This window comes from Motacilla alba, chromosome 8, assembly GCF_015832195.1.
Source record: "Motacilla alba alba isolate MOTALB_02 chromosome 8, Motacilla_alba_V1.0_pri, whole genome shotgun sequence".
Classification (NCBI taxonomy): Eukaryota; Metazoa; Chordata; class Aves; order Passeriformes; family Motacillidae; genus Motacilla; species Motacilla alba.
In genome coordinates, this window is record NC_052023.1 from 14,482,115 (window position 1) to 14,502,544 (window position 20,430).

The 20,430-nt window shown below is 38.4% G+C and overlaps 1 protein-coding gene across 2 annotated transcripts in view; it reads right to left on the bottom strand.

Annotated features, from left to right (window-relative positions):
- COL24A1 (collagen type XXIV alpha 1 chain) overlaps positions 1–20,430 on the bottom strand; it is a 125,530-nt gene that overhangs the window by 8,420 nt on the left and 96,680 nt on the right. The window contains exons 37-53 of one of the 2 annotated variants that reach the window (XM_038144923.1): positions 19,830–19,937; positions 18,273–18,326; positions 17,706–17,813; positions 16,745–16,798; positions 15,916–15,969; positions 14,548–14,604; positions 13,553–13,606; positions 12,492–12,545; positions 12,333–12,386; positions 10,180–10,233; positions 8,424–8,531; positions 6,571–6,678; positions 5,004–5,111; positions 4,863–4,916; positions 4,505–4,567; positions 3,355–3,408; positions 1,742–1,777 (exon numbers count right to left, since the gene is read on the bottom strand). In XM_038144923.1, coding sequence (XP_038000851.1) covers positions 1,742–1,777; positions 3,355–3,408; positions 4,505–4,567; positions 4,863–4,916; positions 5,004–5,111; positions 6,571–6,678; positions 8,424–8,531; positions 10,180–10,233; positions 12,333–12,386; positions 12,492–12,545; positions 13,553–13,606; positions 14,548–14,604; positions 15,916–15,969; positions 16,745–16,798; positions 17,706–17,813; positions 18,273–18,326; positions 19,830–19,937 — 1,182 coding nt within the window. Of the gene's footprint in view, positions 1–711; positions 1,778–3,354; positions 3,409–4,504; positions 4,568–4,862; positions 4,917–5,003; positions 5,112–6,570; positions 6,679–8,423; positions 8,532–10,179; positions 10,234–12,332; positions 12,387–12,491; positions 12,546–13,552; positions 13,607–14,547; positions 14,605–15,915; positions 15,970–16,744; positions 16,799–17,705; positions 17,814–18,272; positions 18,327–19,829; positions 19,938–20,430 lie in introns of those variants that run through there. The other variant, XM_038144922.1, reaches the window with a different exon arrangement.

The window sequence follows — 20,430 nt, forward strand, 5'->3', positions numbered from 1 at the left end:
ACTAAACCAGTTAGTTTCAGTGTGTTCTTAATTCTTTAATCACTCTGATTGAACAGAAGTTCAAAGGCCAAGATCCCAATCTTTTACTAATGCTGAGAGGCCCTGATTTTACATACAATTGTACATATGCTTAATTATGAAAGCATGAGCAATCCCAAGGACATTAATATTTTCTAAGAATTTTTAAATTAGTGAGGAGTGTATTTTTAACAAAGAATGTGTGCTTTACCACTGGCCTCAATAAGAAGACGTGATTTTGCATTCCATGTCTTTCTGGGGATAAAAGGACATTTCTTTCTAGAAATGAACTCTATAACCCTGACAGACTGAAAAATATAACTAAATATACAACAAAAAGGTTAAAAGCTATGTGATTCTAGGAAGAATGCCAATATAAACTTTAAAGGTATAAATTAAAGCTCAGAATACACAGTTGGATGAAAAAAATTTGGTCTCCTTTGTATGTGAAAGTAGTAAAAAATAAATCCCTTTCTTGGGGGAAAGTAATGCCACTGTATATGACTTAAAATTAAACATTCTTCTTCTGAAGACAGCCTTACTAGATTAGCTCATCATGATGAATTCAAGAACTTATTTAGGAAATAACTTCTTAAACACCAGCACCAATAATGGAAACAGATGTTTCTTGTTCACCACTCTGGATGTTTTTTTTAAGGATTATTTTTGGATTTTTTTTAAAGTGTCAGCATTTTTAGCTCTATGCTGTCATAACAATTCTTATGAGCAAACAGTAGAAAAAGACAGATAAGATGGATAACAGCGAATTGAGAAAATAGTTTTCCTCTTATTCTGAGATAGCAATTGCCTCAAGAGCATTAGAATCAAAGAGGAAAGTTCTCCAAGACACAGAAAAGAAGCTTCATTCCAAGCTTTAGCTCTTTAAAATGTTTTGGATATTTCCGATTTATTTTTCAAAACTTTTATAAGGCAGTTTGATTGAATTTTTTGGAGGTGGCTGCTAAAAGCAAAATAGAGTAAGTGAAACAAAATAATTTTAAGTGAGATGGGGTGAAAGGCAGGGTATAACAAACAGGAACAGGATCACATCTGCCAGTTCCTGGAAAATGGAAAATGAACTAATTATAGAAGGTAATATCATAGATATCTACTTTGTGTTTGTAAATTTGCTGTAAATATGACAACTTAATGACTTTTCACATAGCCATTATTAATTGGAGACTTTACTGGCTCTAACACAAATTTAATATTAAATCCAACATTCCTGAATGTACAACGGCTCCTACTGAAAAATGAAAGACAGCAAATTCATAACCCATCAGTGCTGCCCACAGTTCCTACAGCTGGAATGCATTGCATGGACACCCACCTGCAGGTCTGGGCTTCTCCTGAGCTTCTCCCTTTCTAGGCAAGAAGATCCAGCTCTATGAACATGTGCGTGCTGTGAGCCACTAGATCTTTGACAGCAAACGTGTGTCAAGATTTGCCTATTAGATCTGAACATGGACAGATGTGGAGTATGCTCCAAACTGCTATATGACCACGGCCCAGTAGCCCACACCCACAGGGGATATCTGCTTAAGTCAACTTGAACAAGAAAGTCACACTTCTAACCCAGGCTACCAGCTTTCTTGGGCAGGGCTCTCCAGGAGCACAACACGACTGCCTGGCATGCAGAGCATGCATGAGTACGTTCAACCTAACACAGGAATAGATTTTACACGGCCAAAAGAATGAAAGCACAAAAGTTGTTTCATTTTACCATTTCACCCCTCGTGCCCTTTTCACCTCTTGGTCCCTGTAAGAGAGAGCAACTGTTAATCTGATATGCTTTCCAGCTGCCTAGGACTGAAATAAGCAGATTAATATCCATGAGAATTATACTGCTCATATGAAAAGTCCAGTCTCATCTGTGGAAGTATTTACAACTCTGGGGGTTTAATTTTCCTGTACCACTAGAAAATGAAATTAGTTGAAAACATCTTCCTTGGTGTTTTGATTCCTGTATGTGGAAAGCTGTGTTCTTCAGCTTGTATGCTTACTCTCAGTAATTTTAACTGTTATCTGTTGATCAGCTGTGTTCTCCACAATTTCATCCACATTCAACATATCAGTGCTTCACCATCTTTAGAGAACAAAACTCAATATTCTCTGTCACTGAAGAAATCCATTCATCACATATATGTTTTTACTATGTTATTAATTCTACTCTCATAGCCAGATTAGATACTATTTTTCTGTCCCCATTTTGGCTGGTTTTGCACTTGAATTGTGTTCCCAAGGATGGCAACAATCTTCAAGTTCTTCTCTGGAAAAATTTTGCATCTTAATGGCTGCGTTTCATAACACATAGAAGTAATCTTCAACTAAAATGCTTTCATAATGATAATGGCAAACTTTTACATTCAATACGAAGTCTATTAAAAGCCTTCATACAAGTGCACACAACTGTGAAGTTTTTCTCTTCAGTGCAATTGAAAAGAATGGAGCAAGGCAAAGTACTGATTTTTCCAACAAGTGGAAAGAATTATATAAGGGACATTCCCCTTCTTTCTATTTCACTTGTAAATGTTTGCATTTATTACTTTTATTGTATATTTACTATTTTAATGATTATTTTGATTTTTAGGCATTCTCATTTAATCCAAGTCTACTTGATCAGTCAGAGGAACCTTCATGGTACAAAGAGTTTCTACAACTGCCTTACATGGTTGGGTGGTGGTCTGGAGACATGAGCCACAGAGTTCTCTTGCAAAACAAATCTGGCTCTGGTGCCATGAGTGTGACAAGAGATGGAAACCGGAATGAGGGCAGAGCTCCCCCAGTGCAGGGATCCTGGGGGGCTTTGGAAGCTGTCAGAGAGGCCACAATGATGCTTGAGTTGTAACAGGGACCTCATCAGCACCTGGAACAGCCTTACAAGGGCTCACAGGCACTACCAGAGCATCTAGAGGGGCACTCTGGACAGTTCAGCCCACAAGAGATAAAAAATAAACTATATTGAAACTGAGCATGGATACTCTGTAGAGATATCTCAGACCAAAGGCTGAGAAAGAATATCCAGGTGGTAATTACTGTGTGCTGTTTTACACCTTGGCTTGCCCACTGCCCCTGTAACATGCTCTCTGCACGCTGTACTTAGGCAAAAGGCCATTGCAATTACTTTCTTGTCACTGCTTTTGGTCACTTTTTTCTTGTTTGTACTACAAATGCTGGAGTCACATACGTTAACCTACCAGCATGGTATAACAAGGAAGGTCCTGTTAGTTGCTATTTGCAAACAGAAAAATAAGAAGGTTGCTAGTTGAAAAACAAGATGATTAAACCGAAGGGTAATGAAATAAACAAATTGTGCAAAAGTGAAGGGAAACTTACAGGCCTGCCAGTTGGGCCTGCTATGCCTTCTTGACCAGCAGGGCCAATATATCCCTGTAAACAAGCAAAGAATTTATTAGTTGACCATGTTTCCACAATGAAGAAAATCTTCATGACATGTCCTGATCTAAAGTTGCTCAGCACACAGACCTGTCAAATACCCAAAAGATCATGGTGGTACTCTCTAAATACTGAGTGCACATTACAACAAAATCAGTAAGGTAAGTATTTTAGTCATTTGTAATACTTGTGCTTGGAAAGCCCCTACACATTCTTTAATGTGAAAAGTGATGCACTAGAAACATTGGAAACTTAAGTACTCTGATTACAAAAGACCACATATTTATTGAGCTACAGCCAACTCTATCTTGGGCTATATTACTGCCCACAAGGACTCCTGTAAGGCTGCCAGTAAGTGCTGCTAAAATGCCACTTTTCAGTTCCATTTCACTTGGAGCAAACTGTTTGTGTCCAGTGTTTATCTCACATAGGAATGTTTAGAAAAATAAAGTAGCTATTAGAACAGTCCCCTAAAGCTGCTGCTCTGCACCTGGCTAACTGAACAAATTCAGTTCTGTGATGGCAAGGAGAGAACATGTTGTAGTAGTAAGGCCTCCCATGCTTCAGCCTTCCACACTTGATGCAAAAAATGCTAATGATGTTTCCATGTTTTTTGGTGAGTAGCAAAGCAGAATGTCATGAACAATGAGCTAATGAAGGTTGGGAACATTTGAGATAAAAAGAAAATCTTCATTTAAAAAAGACTACATATGTAGCACCACTGTGTCTTACTGCAGGCCAAGTTTGATTCCTATTTTCTTTTGCTGTAGATCAGAGTTATACAATCAGCAGTTTTGCCAATAAGAAGAATGTCCAATAGACAAGGAAATACAAAGTCATAAGATTACACTAGGAGATCCACACTTAGTCAGCAGAGCCTGCTTTTTTCTTTCAAGATTAAGGGCCCAGCTCTGTTTGTGTGTCTGTGTGCACGATGTGACTTGAGCAGTGCTGCATCTAGACTCGGACAGAAAGGTTTGGGTAGAGGCTTCTGGCCTTGTAAATAAGAAAAAATATTATTTTCTATTATAAAAATGTGCGCCACTTTCAAACCATCCAAACAATCTCTTTCATGTAGTGAAACACTTACAACTTGGCCTGTTGGACCTTTCGGGCCCAGAATTCCAACTAAGCCAATGTCCCCTGCAGGGCCCTGCAAATGCAAAGGAACAGTTTAGTCCAACATGGACATTAGCTATCCACCTGTTTCAAACTCTTCTAATCTGTGAAAGTAAGATAATTTCTAAGAGCAGCAAGAGTGAAAATACCAAGAGCACTGACCCAGAATGTTTGTCCTTAGACAGGGAGCACACAGTTCTGCCTACCATGTTCCAACAGTTCAGAGATATTTTGAACAAATTAGTGTTAAAGCCGATTAATTCTATGCTTTCATAATGTTCTCACTCTGTAAATAGCTTACAATCAAAGAGAAAAGAACGAGCACATACTTTTGGACCTGGGAATCCTTGAAACCCCATTAAACCTTGATCTCCATCTTCTCCCTGTAATAGGAGCAGGCATCCTTACCATTAGTTCACGTTGCTAACTCTTGGACTACTTGTTTTGCACCAACCGCTGTGGTTACGTACAATCTGTCCTTTCAGCCCAATGTCTCCTGCTGCTCCTTGGTCACCTGGTGATCCTGGAAGGCCTCTTCTGCCTCGCTTTCCTGGATGACCTAGAAGTCCTTTCTCACCCTGTCAATAAGAAGAAAATAAATCTTTTTATAGAATTATGGAAGTTACAGATGCAAATACAGGTTTCCTGTCAGAAGTGTGGAACTTGCTTTCTCCTAAAGAAATACACTTATTCCATTCATTTTATTTCCCACAGGAATGCAAATGTGACTTGACTGCTCCTTGAATTTGAAACATAAAGACCATACATGTTGGATCAATTCAAGTATGGTATCTCTCAGCGTAAGCAGTAAAATTCACAAAATGAAATACAGAACCAAAAGATTAAAAGTAAATTTTAAAAATAATCTTCTGAGCAAGACACAGTGTACTTGTCGAACTCCCTGCTGTTAGACTAAAAATCCACATTGATTCAAATGGAAACTAGACAAGTTCCTGCAAGAGAAATCCTCTGAGGACTATCAAATGCACAGAAGACATGTCTAGCTCAGGAGGTTATTGAGGTGCAATAAAGGCTGTGAATATACAGGTTTCATGCTTTGTGCTTATGATCTTTCCCAGGTTTTACCTTTGTGTTATTTGCCTTTAGCCAGTATGTGCATTATTAATGCTTATTCTGTAGTATATGTGGCAACAGTTTCCCCTCAACTCATCTATTCCTTGCTTTTTTCAGATTGCAGGCACTTGTGAGCAGGAACTACCTCCTACAGCTCATTGTCTAGGCAAAGTAAAATTGTCTAGAAGTAAAATTCGGACTGGAGGCACTGGCAATAAACACTGCAAATAATGAATACAGTTTGTACTAAATAAAATGGTAACAAAGACATCATTTCTAGTTTCCAAGTAACTTAAGGTTTTAAAGAACGGCTTACAAATAAAATCACACAAAGAAAAGGAGTTAAGATAAAAATCATGATTTTAGATTTAAAAAATTCTATTCTAAATAAAGAAAATTCTATTCAAAATGAAAAAAAAGTATCTGTAATTCTTACTTGTTTTCTTGTTTTAAAATTGAAATTAGTCTAATTTATATGAGGATATGCTGATATCAGGTACCTGGAACTGCCTGGAAAATGGAGCACACACAGATTTCTTTCTTTCTGAAAGGGCTAAACAAAACCAATTTATGTCCTGTGCTAAATTATATACTTATTAGCCCCCAAACCTGAAACTTAGGCTTGAAGTTACGGTAATTCTCTGCTATTAGATTGCTTAGATGTTTAAATCATCCTGACTGTTCTAGTAGTAGAGAAGTTTGGAAGTAAGTCAGGAAACATCTGACCCTAAAGCTGGAGTGAATAAATACAAACTGTTTTGATGGCTTCTGGAGTTGGGATTATAGAAATGTTGTAAAAACAACTTGAATTCTTACCCTTCAAATAAGTGAGTAAGACTTGATGTCTTTTACTCACTTGATTAACAGCAGTGTGGTGGCTCCACAGCCACCAAATGCAGCATGAAGAATAAGCAGTACCAGCAAAACTGTACCTAAACAACCAGACCCCATGTATGTACCTACCTTTAGTCCAGGTGCTCCCATGGGCCCTGGCATGCCTGGCAATCCCTTGGGACCTCGAGCTCCAGGATAACCTGCTAGACCTGGCAAGCCTGAGCTTCCTTTATTGCCCTTAACAAATTGAAAATAATGGTTTACAAGTAGAACAGCCAAGCATGTTTTTCATTGAGTGCTGAAACAGGCAAATAACATAAAATCAGCCAAACCCACTTCATGCAGTCTGTATATATGGACACACAATGATAGTACACCAAAATATATAGAAAGACAATGATCAGCAGTATCATGCAGATTTCTGCTAATGTTCCGAAAATAAAAGGCTGAAAATTGTTTTAACTTCTCAGTATTCATCTTTCAAGAAGAAATAACTCCACATGAAACAGAATGAGACTACCTTCCCAAAGAAATATTCAAAGTTCAACATGTTTATTTATAAGGATCAGGCATGCTGGTAATACTAGTATGGCTGTGTGCACTCTGTAAGGATTCACACACATTAACATTACCAGATGAAGAAAGACCAGAATAGTTGTTATGAAAACATATGAGAACATCAACCTATCAACAAAAGCAACTATTTTAAATGAAAAACATTTAGTGAGTACATGGAGTTAAACCACTTTTGACATGCTACAAAATGGAAATTTGCTACCATACAAATGAAGATTTCTGTGGTGTATTTTAATAGAAATATAAGCATATACAAATTATCCTTATTTCCCATGACATTCAGTTAAGCACTCATAGAAATAAAAAGTTTGTATAAAACACGATTTTTATATTAAATATAATTTTTGGGCTTTTGAATATGGTGATGTGGCTTATAGATTGATGGACTGATAAACTTACATCGCAAAAGTTCTGCTATTTTTATTCATTGTGGCAAAAATCAGTTATAAGCTTCTCTTTATTACAAACTACAATAGGGAAATAGAGTTGTCTTTACTATGATTGTATGACATTTTCGGTGGAAAGGAAAAAATGTAAAAATTCTTTGGGGTGATTCTCCTAAATCCAGCTCTAAAGAATTTTAAGAACTTGGAAGAGGTTCATGACCTGAGACTGGAGAAGCTTGAGTAGGGTGCACCTGCCCCCTACGGGTAACTTGTTTAATTTTCTCTTTGCTCAACCAGATTGGAAATTTATACCTGAAACAACAGTGCCTCATCCAGCACCTTGGCTAATTCCTAACACCAAATCTAACTTGGTAATCGTTTATAACAATTACTGCTCCATCTGGGGAGAATACTGAGAAATTCATACTGGAAATCAAAGTGATCAGACTCTCAGTGATGAGAACTACTCAAGGAATCTTCTCCCTCTCTCTGGAGGGACTAATTGAAGAGCTGTGTCACTGCTCCCAGTGGCAGCAGGTCACCACCTTTGGCCCACAGCAAAGAACAGTCAGACAAAAAACCCATTTCCAAGAATGCTTTTAGATACCTCTCATACCTAATACTCTATTTCACTGGCTTTGGACAAAGCTTCATAATTATTTAGGCGGAAAGACATAGGTTACAAATACAAAGTCAATAAGGAAATGTGGGATTATCTCAGACCCTAAGAGGAAATATTCTCAGGCCAATTTTCAGGATCAGAATTGTGCAGCCTCTCTAAGAAATTACTTTCACTTAGCTGTAGCTACTACTGTCATATACCAATGAAACTTCTCACAGCACACTTCCCTTATGCTAACTTTGTATCTTGGCTGGAATATCAGGAGCAAAAGAGAAAGAAAATAATTAAAAAAAAAGGGGTCTAATTTCCAAGATACTCAGGGAACTGAGAATGGTCTCTTCCTTCCTGGAAAATCTGTAATGCAAAATGACATAGAGGGAATGTGGAAAGCAACTTACCTTAGGGCCAGGCTTCCCTGACAGCCCAGTCTTTCCAGGGTTCCCAGGAATGCCTTCTGGTCCAGGGTACCCAACCACTCCTTTCTGCCCTGGTGGCCCTGGTTTTCCCTTGAAAAGAATTCAAATCAAATATAGCACTGTTTGTTTGTTTGTTTCATCTTCACCCTCCCATAACTGGATTTCAGTCACAGTATTTCCTAAACCCTACATAACAACAGACCCAGTGATATGAATGAACAGTTGCAGAGGGAGCTCTGAGTTAGGATGTTTGGTTTAGAATTCTGCTGGTTTAACCTTAGACTAGCCCTGCCATGGGATCTGAGCAACTTCAGCTGAAATCATGGGACTGGCCTCTTGTGTGCCAGGCCTGGAAGATGCCTGAGAGTGTCAATTCTTAAACTGAAGTGAGGAATCCTGATAAAGTCATCTATTTATCCCTGGAAAAAACCCAACCATATACCTTTCAGCCTTTATTTTACTAAATGCTCAGTACTGGACTTTCACAAATTTATGCTGTTCAAATTTGGACATATCAAAAATACAAGTTTGTAATACAGCAAGTTTGTGGCAACTGTTGCTATACTTGCACAAAAAAGGCCTCATGTCAAATTCAACAGAGGAACACTGATTTATTTCCTTACAATTGCTTTCCTTTAGACTGACACAGACTGTCTTAAAAATCTTGTGTTGCACTAATCTCTCTACAAATGCCATTTCTGAGAAATGTAAAATGTTCTAACTACAACACATTTTGTCTGAAAAAGTATTTGTAGCACCAGCCATATAGAATATAAGAAGTGTGCCATCCTAATCTTATTTCTAACTTCTGGTTGCTTAAGCATCTTCATTTAGGATGAGCTTTGAAACTTCCTCAAGTTCTAGTTTTACTGTCTTCTCCTCATTTCTCTGTATGCCCTACTTTCCTTCTTTTCCTTTGCCTGCTGAATGATCCCTGCAGCCCTCCAAAAGAAATTGCTGAGTATTTCCAAATGACACACAGTTCCTTGTCTTCAAAAGGCTCCTCTTGCACTCTGCCCAGCAGGTACGAGCTCTGTGCAACAGCTGCTTTTCTCCAGTTACTGACAATGTTTTGATGTGAGATAGTAAAAGTTATTTACAATATGTGCTTGTGGCATTATTTATTAGGGGACCAAAATAACCTTGATGCATTTTGTTCTTCATTGTGTTTACAGGACACTTACTGCTTCCTGCTCAGTTTTCTCCCTCAGGGAGAAGGGCATGCAAGTCAGCTCCTCTGCAGTAACTCAAGAAAAAACATTAAAACTTCAGCTCAGGGAAGCAAGAGAAATAAATAAACCCCAAGGCATTTGCCACATGTATCCATCATGGACATATGGATCCAAGCTTCTGTAGGCTGCAGCGGATCAAAGAACTGATGGGGCCAGAAGTGAACACAAGTACAGTTCTGTGGAATATAATGTGATAACTCCCAAATGGACTCCACAAATGAGTTTATTAAATAACTTCACAAGTGGTAAGGACCTTGTTGTTAGTTGCACGTCACTTCCATTTGCTGAGTAACTAAATATAATTCAGTATAATTTAACAAAATTTCAAAAATCATTCATACTCAAAAATGACAGGGGTTCCTTTACACTTCCTGGATAATAAAAAGGTTCTTTAGAGTGAACACAAGACCTTCTGGTAACCCTGATACAATTCAATTTTGGTTTTATTAGTTAGTATTTTCTTTGCTTTGTAATTTTAAAATAGGCTGTAGAATTTTGTTACTTACAGGAATTCCAGCTTTGCCTGCTTGACCTGTTGCTCCTTTCTTCCCTGTAGGCCCCTAGAAGTCACAAATATTTGTGAACTGACAAATGTCTTCAATTCACTCCCCTAAGAAGAGCTGAGGATTGTTCCCCTCTGGTATTCATGTTCACGTTGCCTGGCTCTAGACCAGATTATCCACATTTCAGGAGACAGCGGAAAGTTTTTCAAGTAAAAGCAAATACATTTTTGGCACAATTGTGTATGTTTCTTCCCTGTTGTGAACCAGTTTTTAAAACTTTTCCAACAATAATCATAAAATGTTTTTCATCATGAATCTGGTAATTTCCCCTGTATCAGCCCCCCTCTGGGAGGAAGTGCACCTTTACTGCATTTCCTGTACTCTCCAAAAGGGAAGCCATGAAAAGTAGGCAATGTAAATGCACTGAATGAATGTCTGTGGAAGAGAATACTAGAAAACAATAGAGTCACATATCACAGATGGGAACATCTATTTTTATCTAGGATCTACACAAAAGGTAAAATTTGCTTAATACCAGAATTATTTTCATCTTGATCTAGAAATTGGTAGTCTTAGAAAACTTAGAGATACTGAGCAAATAACATTCTTGTAAGTGGTTTAGTGACAGAGGAGGTCATGCACCAAGGAAGAAAAGCTCAGAATGGTCAAAAGCTTCTCAGAGAACTGTGTTACAGGATAGTCTGCACAGAATATTAAGATTGGTAGCATCAATTTTATCCTACCTATAACACATGCAACCACTGAAGAACAGGGACAAGAATAACACTTTTTAGCATAGAACAAGTAGAGGAAGTTTTCCAAGATTTTCCAGGCTATTTCAAAAACACTTAAAGCAAAAGTTAGGCTATCGCTACCATGCTGCAATATGACACAACATGCAATAAAGTGAAAAAGCATGGGTTATTTTAAGTGTAAATGTTTTATAATTATGCAAATATGACAAAACCAGCCAAATGTTGTTCTATTGTCAATTTAACACCTTTTTTGTTAAGAATGGCATAAAGAAGTCCACCAGTCAGAACTGGAATGTGCATATTCAAATAATATTGTTTTCATTAAAATTTCTCGATGCATGTAAAGAAAACCCAGCTGATTCAGCATTGCAGTTTGTGGGATTAGCTTTGCAAGGCTTGCTCTAGCAGCACCAGTAATGGCACTGCAGTTAAGACCCTGACACTGTTCTCACTACCAACAATTCAGTGGAAATCTTTAAGCTCTTATGGGCAGCTCCATGCTGGATATTGGTTCCACATTTGCAAATGGCAGTAGTGATCTGAGGGGCATTTGCAAGACAAAGAAAACATTTCTTCAAGAGGAACTGCTTTGTCCTGGGATGTGAGTAGTTTGTAAAAGCAATATATCTGAGTTCAGCTGGAGTACATGTTCACAATGTCTTCACATCATGTTTCCTTTCTGTTGCTCCCCAGTTCCAGTCTCCTACAGATTCTTGTAGTTACCTACAAAATTTTGAAACTCTAACAGAGTTGCTTCATGGAACTTCTCAGACAAAATATCTCATTTAAATTGCAATGGTAATTGGTATTTTAAGAAATCTTTTAGCCTAAAGCTTTTGAAATCTCAAAAGCCAATGACATTCAGTCCATGGAAGAACATAAACACTTTTGGCAATTTTCAACACATCACCAAGATGAGCTAATATTTCTAAAGAGAAAGATTTGGTTTTGATCTTTGTCATGACTTGCTCTGTCATTATTGCTCTAGTATTCTGTAGCAAATTCCTTATTCCCAGGTCTCTGAAAACTCAGTGCAGTACCAGGAGGCTTCATTTACAGATCAGAGAAGCAAAATCCCAGTTGGCCTCCAGAACTACTTTAACACAAGAAACTCCACTTTAGGGGATAATTAAATATCACTCAAACGTTTCCAAAAGAGCTTCTCATAATGCTTGATATCATTCCAAAGTAAAACTACTCACCTATCAAATAACACCTATTTACTAACCAAGATCATTATGCAATTTTCCACTTTATTTTTTTTTTCTCCTGCAAGTATGAAAATGAAACCCAAACACTCAGTTTTAGCCTTATTGAGCAGTTTTCCAAGGATAGCCAGTGAACAACAAAATTCTACAAATACCAATTAAGTGCAGTTTTGGTTTACTTTTTTCTACTTACTTCTGACCCTCTTTCTCCTTTTAGTCCTTGTTCTCCCAATTCACCTGGCTCTCCCTTTGAAAAGAACGTACATAAATAAATGCAAGGAATCATTTGAATGCAAATGGAAACACGTTTTCAACAGTCAATAGGGAAATCTCCCTTGTTTGAAATACTTACTGGAGGTCCTTGTTGTCCAATAGGTCCTCTAAGCCCTGGAAGACCTGTATGACCCTGGGAAGGAGAAAATAGGACATATTGCAGTACAGTAACTCAGGCTGCCATGCTCAGTGAGCTGCAGATGTCCTTGTAAAGCCCATCCTGGAAGGTGGCAGGTGGACCCAGATTCATTGACACAACCTACATAAAGTATGGTCAGATCTCCAAGATCAAACTCTACAGAGCTTTTATTCTTTACATTCTCTGCTCCAAGCTGCAAGTGGGAATTAAATATTGTTTAAACATTTCTGCACTTCTGCAATCATAGATTTGGTTCATGCATTTATTACTGTGTCTGTCTGTATTACTGTGTAACTTGGATATTCTGTGTCAAGGACTGCTTCTCTTGTATTTCAGTGAACTGCATCAGTGATAAGCATGAGTTACCATCCAATTTTTATGTGCTGAAAGACTGAATATAATTCATGAATAATTTTTTAGGATTAGATTTAAAATAAGTAGTGCTTAAATTTCAGTGAAAAATGTTAAATAATACAGTATTACAGAAACACAGAACTGTTTAGGTTAAAAGTGACTCTTTCTCAAGCAAGGCCAGCTAGAAAAGATAGTCCAGGATCATGCCTAGTCAAGTTTCCAGTATTCCCACAGACAGAGACCCCATAACCTCTCTGGGCAGTCTGTTCTGGTGCTCAGTTGTCCTCACAGTAAGAATAAAACATTTCAAAAGGAATTTCATGAGTTTCAGTTTTTGCCCTTTGCCTCCTGTCCTGTCACTGGTCACTATAGAGACAAGTCTGTCTACCTCATCTCAATTTCCTCCCATCAGCTATTTATACACACTGAGGTCACTGGAGTCTCCTCCAGCTGAGGAGTTGCAGCTCCCATGTCCCCATAGGAAAGATGCTCCAATTTGTTCCAGGAGTGCAGCAGTGCAGTGAGGGACCAGCCAGGCATCCCTGCACACTGGTGAGGGAAGATGACACTGCTGCTGCATTACTACTCCACATGTCTGCAGAGCATGCCATGCTCCAATAAAAAGACTAAAACCCAAGAGGTATTACCTTGTAGCCCTCATCACCAGGTTCTCCTCTATCTCCACGTTCACCACTTTGACCCTAGAGAGCAAACCAGGGAGCAAACTGTAACAGCTGAACTGAATATAATGCTGCAGTGAAATATGAACAGAAAGCTGGGATTTCTCTTAAACTAACCACTGAGAGAGAACTGAGGAACAGGAACATAAAGGGTAGCTTGCCTAAAGGAATAAACATGATTTTTTTTCTAAACAGAATGCACTGCAGTCACACAGTAGCCACAGTCTAAAATTTTTTGTAACTGAAGATTAGAAGCTACAAGATAAATGTCACATGGTGCTTAATGAAACAGGAGGGAGAATTGACCTCAGTGGAACTTCTCCAGATTTATACTTATATATAAATATATATATGGAGTTAAAATCTGAATGGATAAATCTGAAGTCACTCTGGTTTCAAGACATGCAAGGAAAACTCTCTTATGGCTTCTGTAAGACATATCCATTAAAAATAGGATTCTTTTCTGAAATAACTTGCTGTACTCAGAATCTGCTTAAATTCTGAAGTTTGTTCTGATAATTTTGACAGGTTTGTAAATGCTGCAGAGATACACTCCATATATGAATTCAGTACAAAAATGGTTACAAAATGCAGTTCTCTAAATCAGCTGAATTAATTTGCAGTGATAATGAAATGAATCAAAACATGTTTTTAAACATGTTTTGCATTAGTAAAGCAATTTATATATAACTCAGGGTAAACAGAGAGGGTAAAATTCTTTTCTAAAATGTGCTGATCTAAACACAGACGAATGGCATTAGTGTAATTAAATAGAGGGCACAGATGTTTAAGCAGGAAAGAGCACACAACAGCATTTTCAGACTGAGATTACTCATTAAAGGACCATCATTCTGTATTTTTGTACTGATTCCTGAGACAAGAATATGGATCTTCAGAAATAAACGCATTTTCTCTTGTCTTGAGATGCACTAGAATAATTTTTTTGAGAAAGAAAGACCTACTGGTTCACCTATGGGCCCAGGTGGTCCAGGGACTGTATTGTCTTCGCCTGGGTAACCCTAAACCAAAGAGAAGTATTAAAAATGTTAACTTGGAAGTTCAACTTCATCTACCATACACATAAGTTCAAATAAAAAGCTAATGCTAATAAAAAGCAGAGAAGATGTTGTATAGATGCTAAAAGTGAATATGATGCTTATGGTTTAGTATCATGGATGTGGTAACACCATTCTAACATTCACCAAAATGTCCCAAAGACATTAAGGACTAAAAAAACCTAAATGTTTGCTTTATTCTCAAAGGCAGCTATAAGAAAAAAAAAAACAACTGACTGAACAATATCCATGTAATGGTGTCTCTATTTAATGGAAAAAAGGATAAACAGGATATTTGACAAGGGGAAAAAAGAAAATTTCTTCCACTATTTGGAGAAATACACTTAATAGAAAGAAAAACAAGAGTGCAGAAGACTCCAACATTAAGTCTGAAGTTGATTAAAATTTAAATATGAAATAACTGCCATCCAAGTTAATAAACAAAAGATTATCTACTCCAGATGATACCTAGCAATAGTAATGCAAAGAGAATCACATTTTAAATATGATTAAGGACTTCTACAGTGCGTCAAAGTAGTTTTTCAGAAGTGATCCAGCAACCTAAACACCTAGCTGTCAACAAATCAGTTTTCAGTTATTGTTTCTTAAATCATATCAAAGCCTTTTTACAACATCAGCCACTAAATGCCTATTCACAGTATTTATTGCAAAACTCCCTCCAGGTTGTAGCTCTGTGGCAAGAGCAGCTCCAATCCAACCCTCATGAAGTGAATCCATGTACCTGCCTTCTTGGGGTCACACAGGCTTCAGTGAGCATACAAATCTGTTTTCAGGATTAGAGACTTGAGAAGAAAACAATAAATTTGACACTAAAATAGCAGTACTGGGGCCACATCCTGTCCCTAACATTTTATATTAACCACAGACATTTGTCCATCCTAGCTGGACTTTCAGGCAAATCTGTGGGTGTACTCACAGACTCAGAGTTAAGTAAATATTTAGCTGGTTCTGCACTGATTATTTTTGTCAGCAGTGCTCACGAAGGGCAATGGTGCTGTCTGATACAATAGACTGTGTTTTGCACAATGGGTACCTTGTGCTTTAAAACCTCAAACATTTTAACAGTATAATTTTGGACTCCAGCTCTGAATGACCCATTTCCTCACTTTGCATTTCTTTTCCAAGTCTTTGACAGTACTAACAAATACTGCAAATGGTGGCTTTTGCTGCTTGCTGTGGAAAACAGTGGGTGTGCAGTAACATTTCCTCCCTTTATAGCTTCACAAAACAGATCAGTAAAACCCATGTTCATACCTTCTCTCCTTTGGGGCCTGGGGGCCCTGAGGGCCCTGGAGGACCTTGGTGACCCTGCAGAAGCAAACCAAACACAAATTATTTTAAAACAAATAATTAAAGAAACAATTAATTCCACAATTTCTTTTAGCTACTTGCTGCATTTCTTTTTCTGTTTGAAAATTATTCTAAATCATGTCATGACAACCAAATCAATGGCAGAAAATGGACTGTGTGCAGAAAAAGTCCTCTGCACTTTGGTAAACCACATGTTCTGATAGGGCTTAATGCAGGTGATGGAGCTGGGCTGGTTCTTGCTTCAAGGTTAGGGTCAGTGATGGGTGTTTTTGTTTGGAAAAGAGACTGGACAATCTGCTCTGTAAACAGAGGATGACACAGTCCACCTATGATGATTTTCACAGCTATTTTTCAGTGAAAGCTACAATATTTCATGTCCTTCAACTAACCTCATTCAGTTTCTGTTACTTAAATGGAAACTACATGGCCAGGTAAGTAAGCAGAGGTGGTGGTGTTTGCTGAACACTCTTTATAATGAATAGCTGTAGCAGTTTTAGAGGAACTTTATTCAGAGGGGGTGAGATATATTGGATAAACAACAATTTAAAGTTTGTGGTAAAATCTCCCTGTGAGCAGACTAACAAAAAACAGGCATCCTTGCTTAAGGCTAACATTTCTGAGTAGGCAAACACACCATATAAACATATGTGAGTATCTGGCTGTCCTGAAAATATTTGTGTAGTCTAGATACAGATTCCTAGGATATTTGAAATTAGAGTACCACAGACTTACTTTGGGATGTATGTATACCTGAATTCAGTAAAAAACGTACCCCATAACCTGGAATTCCTGGCTCTCCTTCAGGTCCCATTCCTCCTAGATGGCCCTGTTAAATGCAGTAATCAGAGAGAGAGAAATGAGCTCCTTTGTAGAGTGCTACAACAATGTCTACTATATAAAGTAAGCACTTGGAAAAATCTTGATATATTGACATTTGACACCATGGACAACTTTCTTGCAGGTCCTACTTCATTTATTAAGGAATATTGGGCTTTTAATTTCTATGTGGAAAAAATGGTCAATGTTTTGAATCCTAAACTTGTAGTCTTTGTGCATAATTAAATCAAAAAGATCTGAGCTTTGAGAGGTGAGGAAGAACTCTCTTTATAAGTGCTAGTATGCTAAGGGAAGTGTGTGTGTGGGGGGGTTATCACCTCAGACAGTTGACTCCTTCCCTTGAAAATATTTGCCATTAGATAGAAAACTTTGGTTCTGCACTTCATGTGCTCAGGAGCACACTGCTGCATTCAGTGGCCACAGGACTGAGACAGGCACTTTGCCTCTCTAGTGTGGAGCCTGGGTGCTTCTGTGTATCTGTCACACACTATGGAGCAAGCTTGGGGAGCTTACTATGAAAGGAGCTATAAGTTAATAGAATAGACTTAATTCAGTTAACTTTGGACCAGATTCCTGTTTGATAGGAGTAGTAGCTTTCATCTGAAGTGCTTTGTTTCAGCCATGGCTAAGGCTGATGGTATGTGATAGCAAACCCCTTGATTTTTGTTCTTGGAACTGGAAAGGTTTATAAACATCCACAGCAGCGAGGTTTTACGTGGAGTGTGAGACATGAGTGTTCCATGGTATGCTCTGCCATCCCACTCCCATAATGTCAGGTGACCAAAAGCTTGAGGTGGCTCCTTCCATATCCATGCCCCAGGTTTCTGTCTGGAAAGGTGAACAGGTCTCATTCTGGTGCTGAAAGAGCTCTGTAAGTAAGCATGCTTTGCACTAACCATGGGACCTCGAGTTCCTCTTGCACCTTTAGGACCAGTTTTTCCAGGTTGGCCAGAATCACCAGCAGGTCCAGTTTCTCCTGGAGGGCCAAGCTGCCCCTTTTCCCCCTGTAGGTATTATTATATTAGAAATACTAAGAGATTGACACTAAGTTTCAAAATGCAGTTGATACTTAATCAAAATGTGTAACAGCATTATTTAATAGGTACGACATTTACTGTATGTTATTTACTGTAGTTATTAGAATGTCTGAGCCCAGAACTCTGCAGTATAAAAGAGTCTCTGCTAAAGCCTTCCCATTATGTTTTTGTTTTCTTTTAGTCAAAGCTTAAAGCAGAAAATGCTCTGAGTTGCAAAACCACATCTTGATACAAATTTAAATTTCCTAAGACCTTGAATGTTATTGATTGCAGAATGATGACAATTCTAATTGCTATGGCTAATAAGTAAAAAATTGGCTTGAAGCATGACAAAAAACAGGGATAGTTTTGGTTCAGTGGAATTCTGTAATGTAAATTTGAATTTCAGATAAAAGGAAGGGAACTGGGAAAGATGAAAAATACTACCTTCTTTCCTAAACGGCCCCTCTGACCTGGATTTCCTGGTGTTCCTTCAGGGCCCTATAGATTTATTAGGGAGAGAAAAAGAAATTATTGAGAAAGGCCTGGAAACATGTTTAACCTCTGCTCCGAAATGCATAACTAAGTAGGCTTTGGTAAAGCAGAGAGGTGGGAGGAAAAATGTGTCTTTAAGCAAGTCAGTAGGGCTGTCTCAAATTATAGCATAAACAAGTGGGCAAGTTTCAGGGATTATTTATCAAAGTAGTGGAAATGCACTGAAAATAAGGGAGAAAAAAACCCCATTAAATCTTGTCCACACAGAAAATGTTACTTTACAGATTTGTGAAGCTTATTTGTTGATTTGTAAGCTACTGTTTAAGGAAAATGAAGTATTGCTCTCACCTCCAATGAAACCCTCAGACAATGGGCGATAGGAAAATGATTTCCGTGTTTAGACTAGGATGTTATGATCTGTCTGCATCCCTGGAATGAGGTCAAACCAAAACTGTGATGTGTACCCTCCCAGATGCCAGGGAGGACTAGTGGAGAAGGCAGCTCTACAGCTGCCTTTGGAACATGTAGAACAAAAACGTGAAAAATCCCTCCCTAACCACATCCTCCCAAAAATCGAATTGCCAGAACTGCCTGTCTCACTGAGGCACAAAATCACTGCTGATGTTGATTATTGTACACAAGTATGATTAAAAAAAGTGTGTGCCAGGGCTGAGCTGTTTTACAATAATTTCAACATATGAAACTTCCAATGTTCCCCAAAACTACCAACTCAAAATAGAGTCAAAGAAACAAAACTTGTTCTGCAGTGCACTAAGGGTGCCAACAACTAAAAAAACACTTTTTTCGTTTCCTAGAAAAGTAGTCAACAGTGAACAACCCAGGACAAAAGACAGCAGAATGTAGCACTAATGCTTAGAGGACAGAGTGGACAGTGCTCCCAGCTGTGAACAGCTGGAGTTGCAACCAATGTTTTGTCAGACCCCACCATCAATAAGAGCTACATAGAAGGCAGCCAGAGGACTGCAGATGAGACCGTGATGGTTTTTGGTAAGGGAAGCTGGTCTGATTTAAAGCTACAATACTTGCTTTGGAAGCTGTGCTCCAAAGTTATTTCTCATGAAGAAGCTGCATACAATTTCATGGATGGATTTTAGTTGCTAGGAGTGATGCCAGAACAAATAGGCAAACTGATCTAACAATGTTGCCGGTGAATTCTAATGCTTGTCTACTATTTGATCTGTGCATGTTTGATGCTCTTGTTTGGAGAGGAGAGATCTGAAGTGAGAGGCTCCAGGTTGTATGGTTCGTGCGTCTGGATGACAGATGGTGAGGAATCACTACTTGCCAAGAGGTCCCATATTTAAGATAGGAAAAGCATTTGTCTCCTCTCTCTACCAACCCTGAACCACGTTGGAAGCTTATTTAAATACCGTCTTCTCTAATTACATAGAAAACCAGAAAAATTGAAAATGAAGGAAGAAAGAAAAATTAACTTTGTTTGCTAAAAACAAACAAACAAGAAGTCCATTTCAACCAGGAAACACTTACAGGAATTCCCATTAGGCCAGGTTCACCAGGGGGTCCAGCAATTCCTGGTAATCCCATCTCTCCTTTTTCACCACTTTCTCCAACAAGTCCCTGGTCTCCAGGGTCTCCCTAAAACACAGTGAAAAAACCCCCAAAAATCCCTTAGTCAGTCTGCTTCTACAGAATTACTTGTTCATAAGCAAAGGGAAATCTGGATCTCTGAGTTTGAATAAAAAGCACACTGAAACTGATGTGAACCTTACCAGTCAAATTCAGATGAGGCTCTAAATTAGGGTAAAACCCTTTCTATCCCATTCCTACACCCCTACAGCCACATTTTGCCTCATCCATCACCAAGTATCTGAGGTTATTCTCTATGACAGCCCCCATCCTGGCACCTGCCACAGTCCCTGGCACAGCACTGATCTAATTTGGGGAGCAGAGCAGCCTTGGGCTTGCTTTCTCCAGCACTTTAGTCACGACAGACAAAAGCTGTACTCAGGTAAAGCTTGCTTTTCTTTGTCAAGCCATTCAGCTTTGCAGCCCTTGCAAGCTAGATATGTACCCAAAAGATACAGAAAAGCCTGTACTTTACAGGACCTCCTATGTTACTAAGTGTACT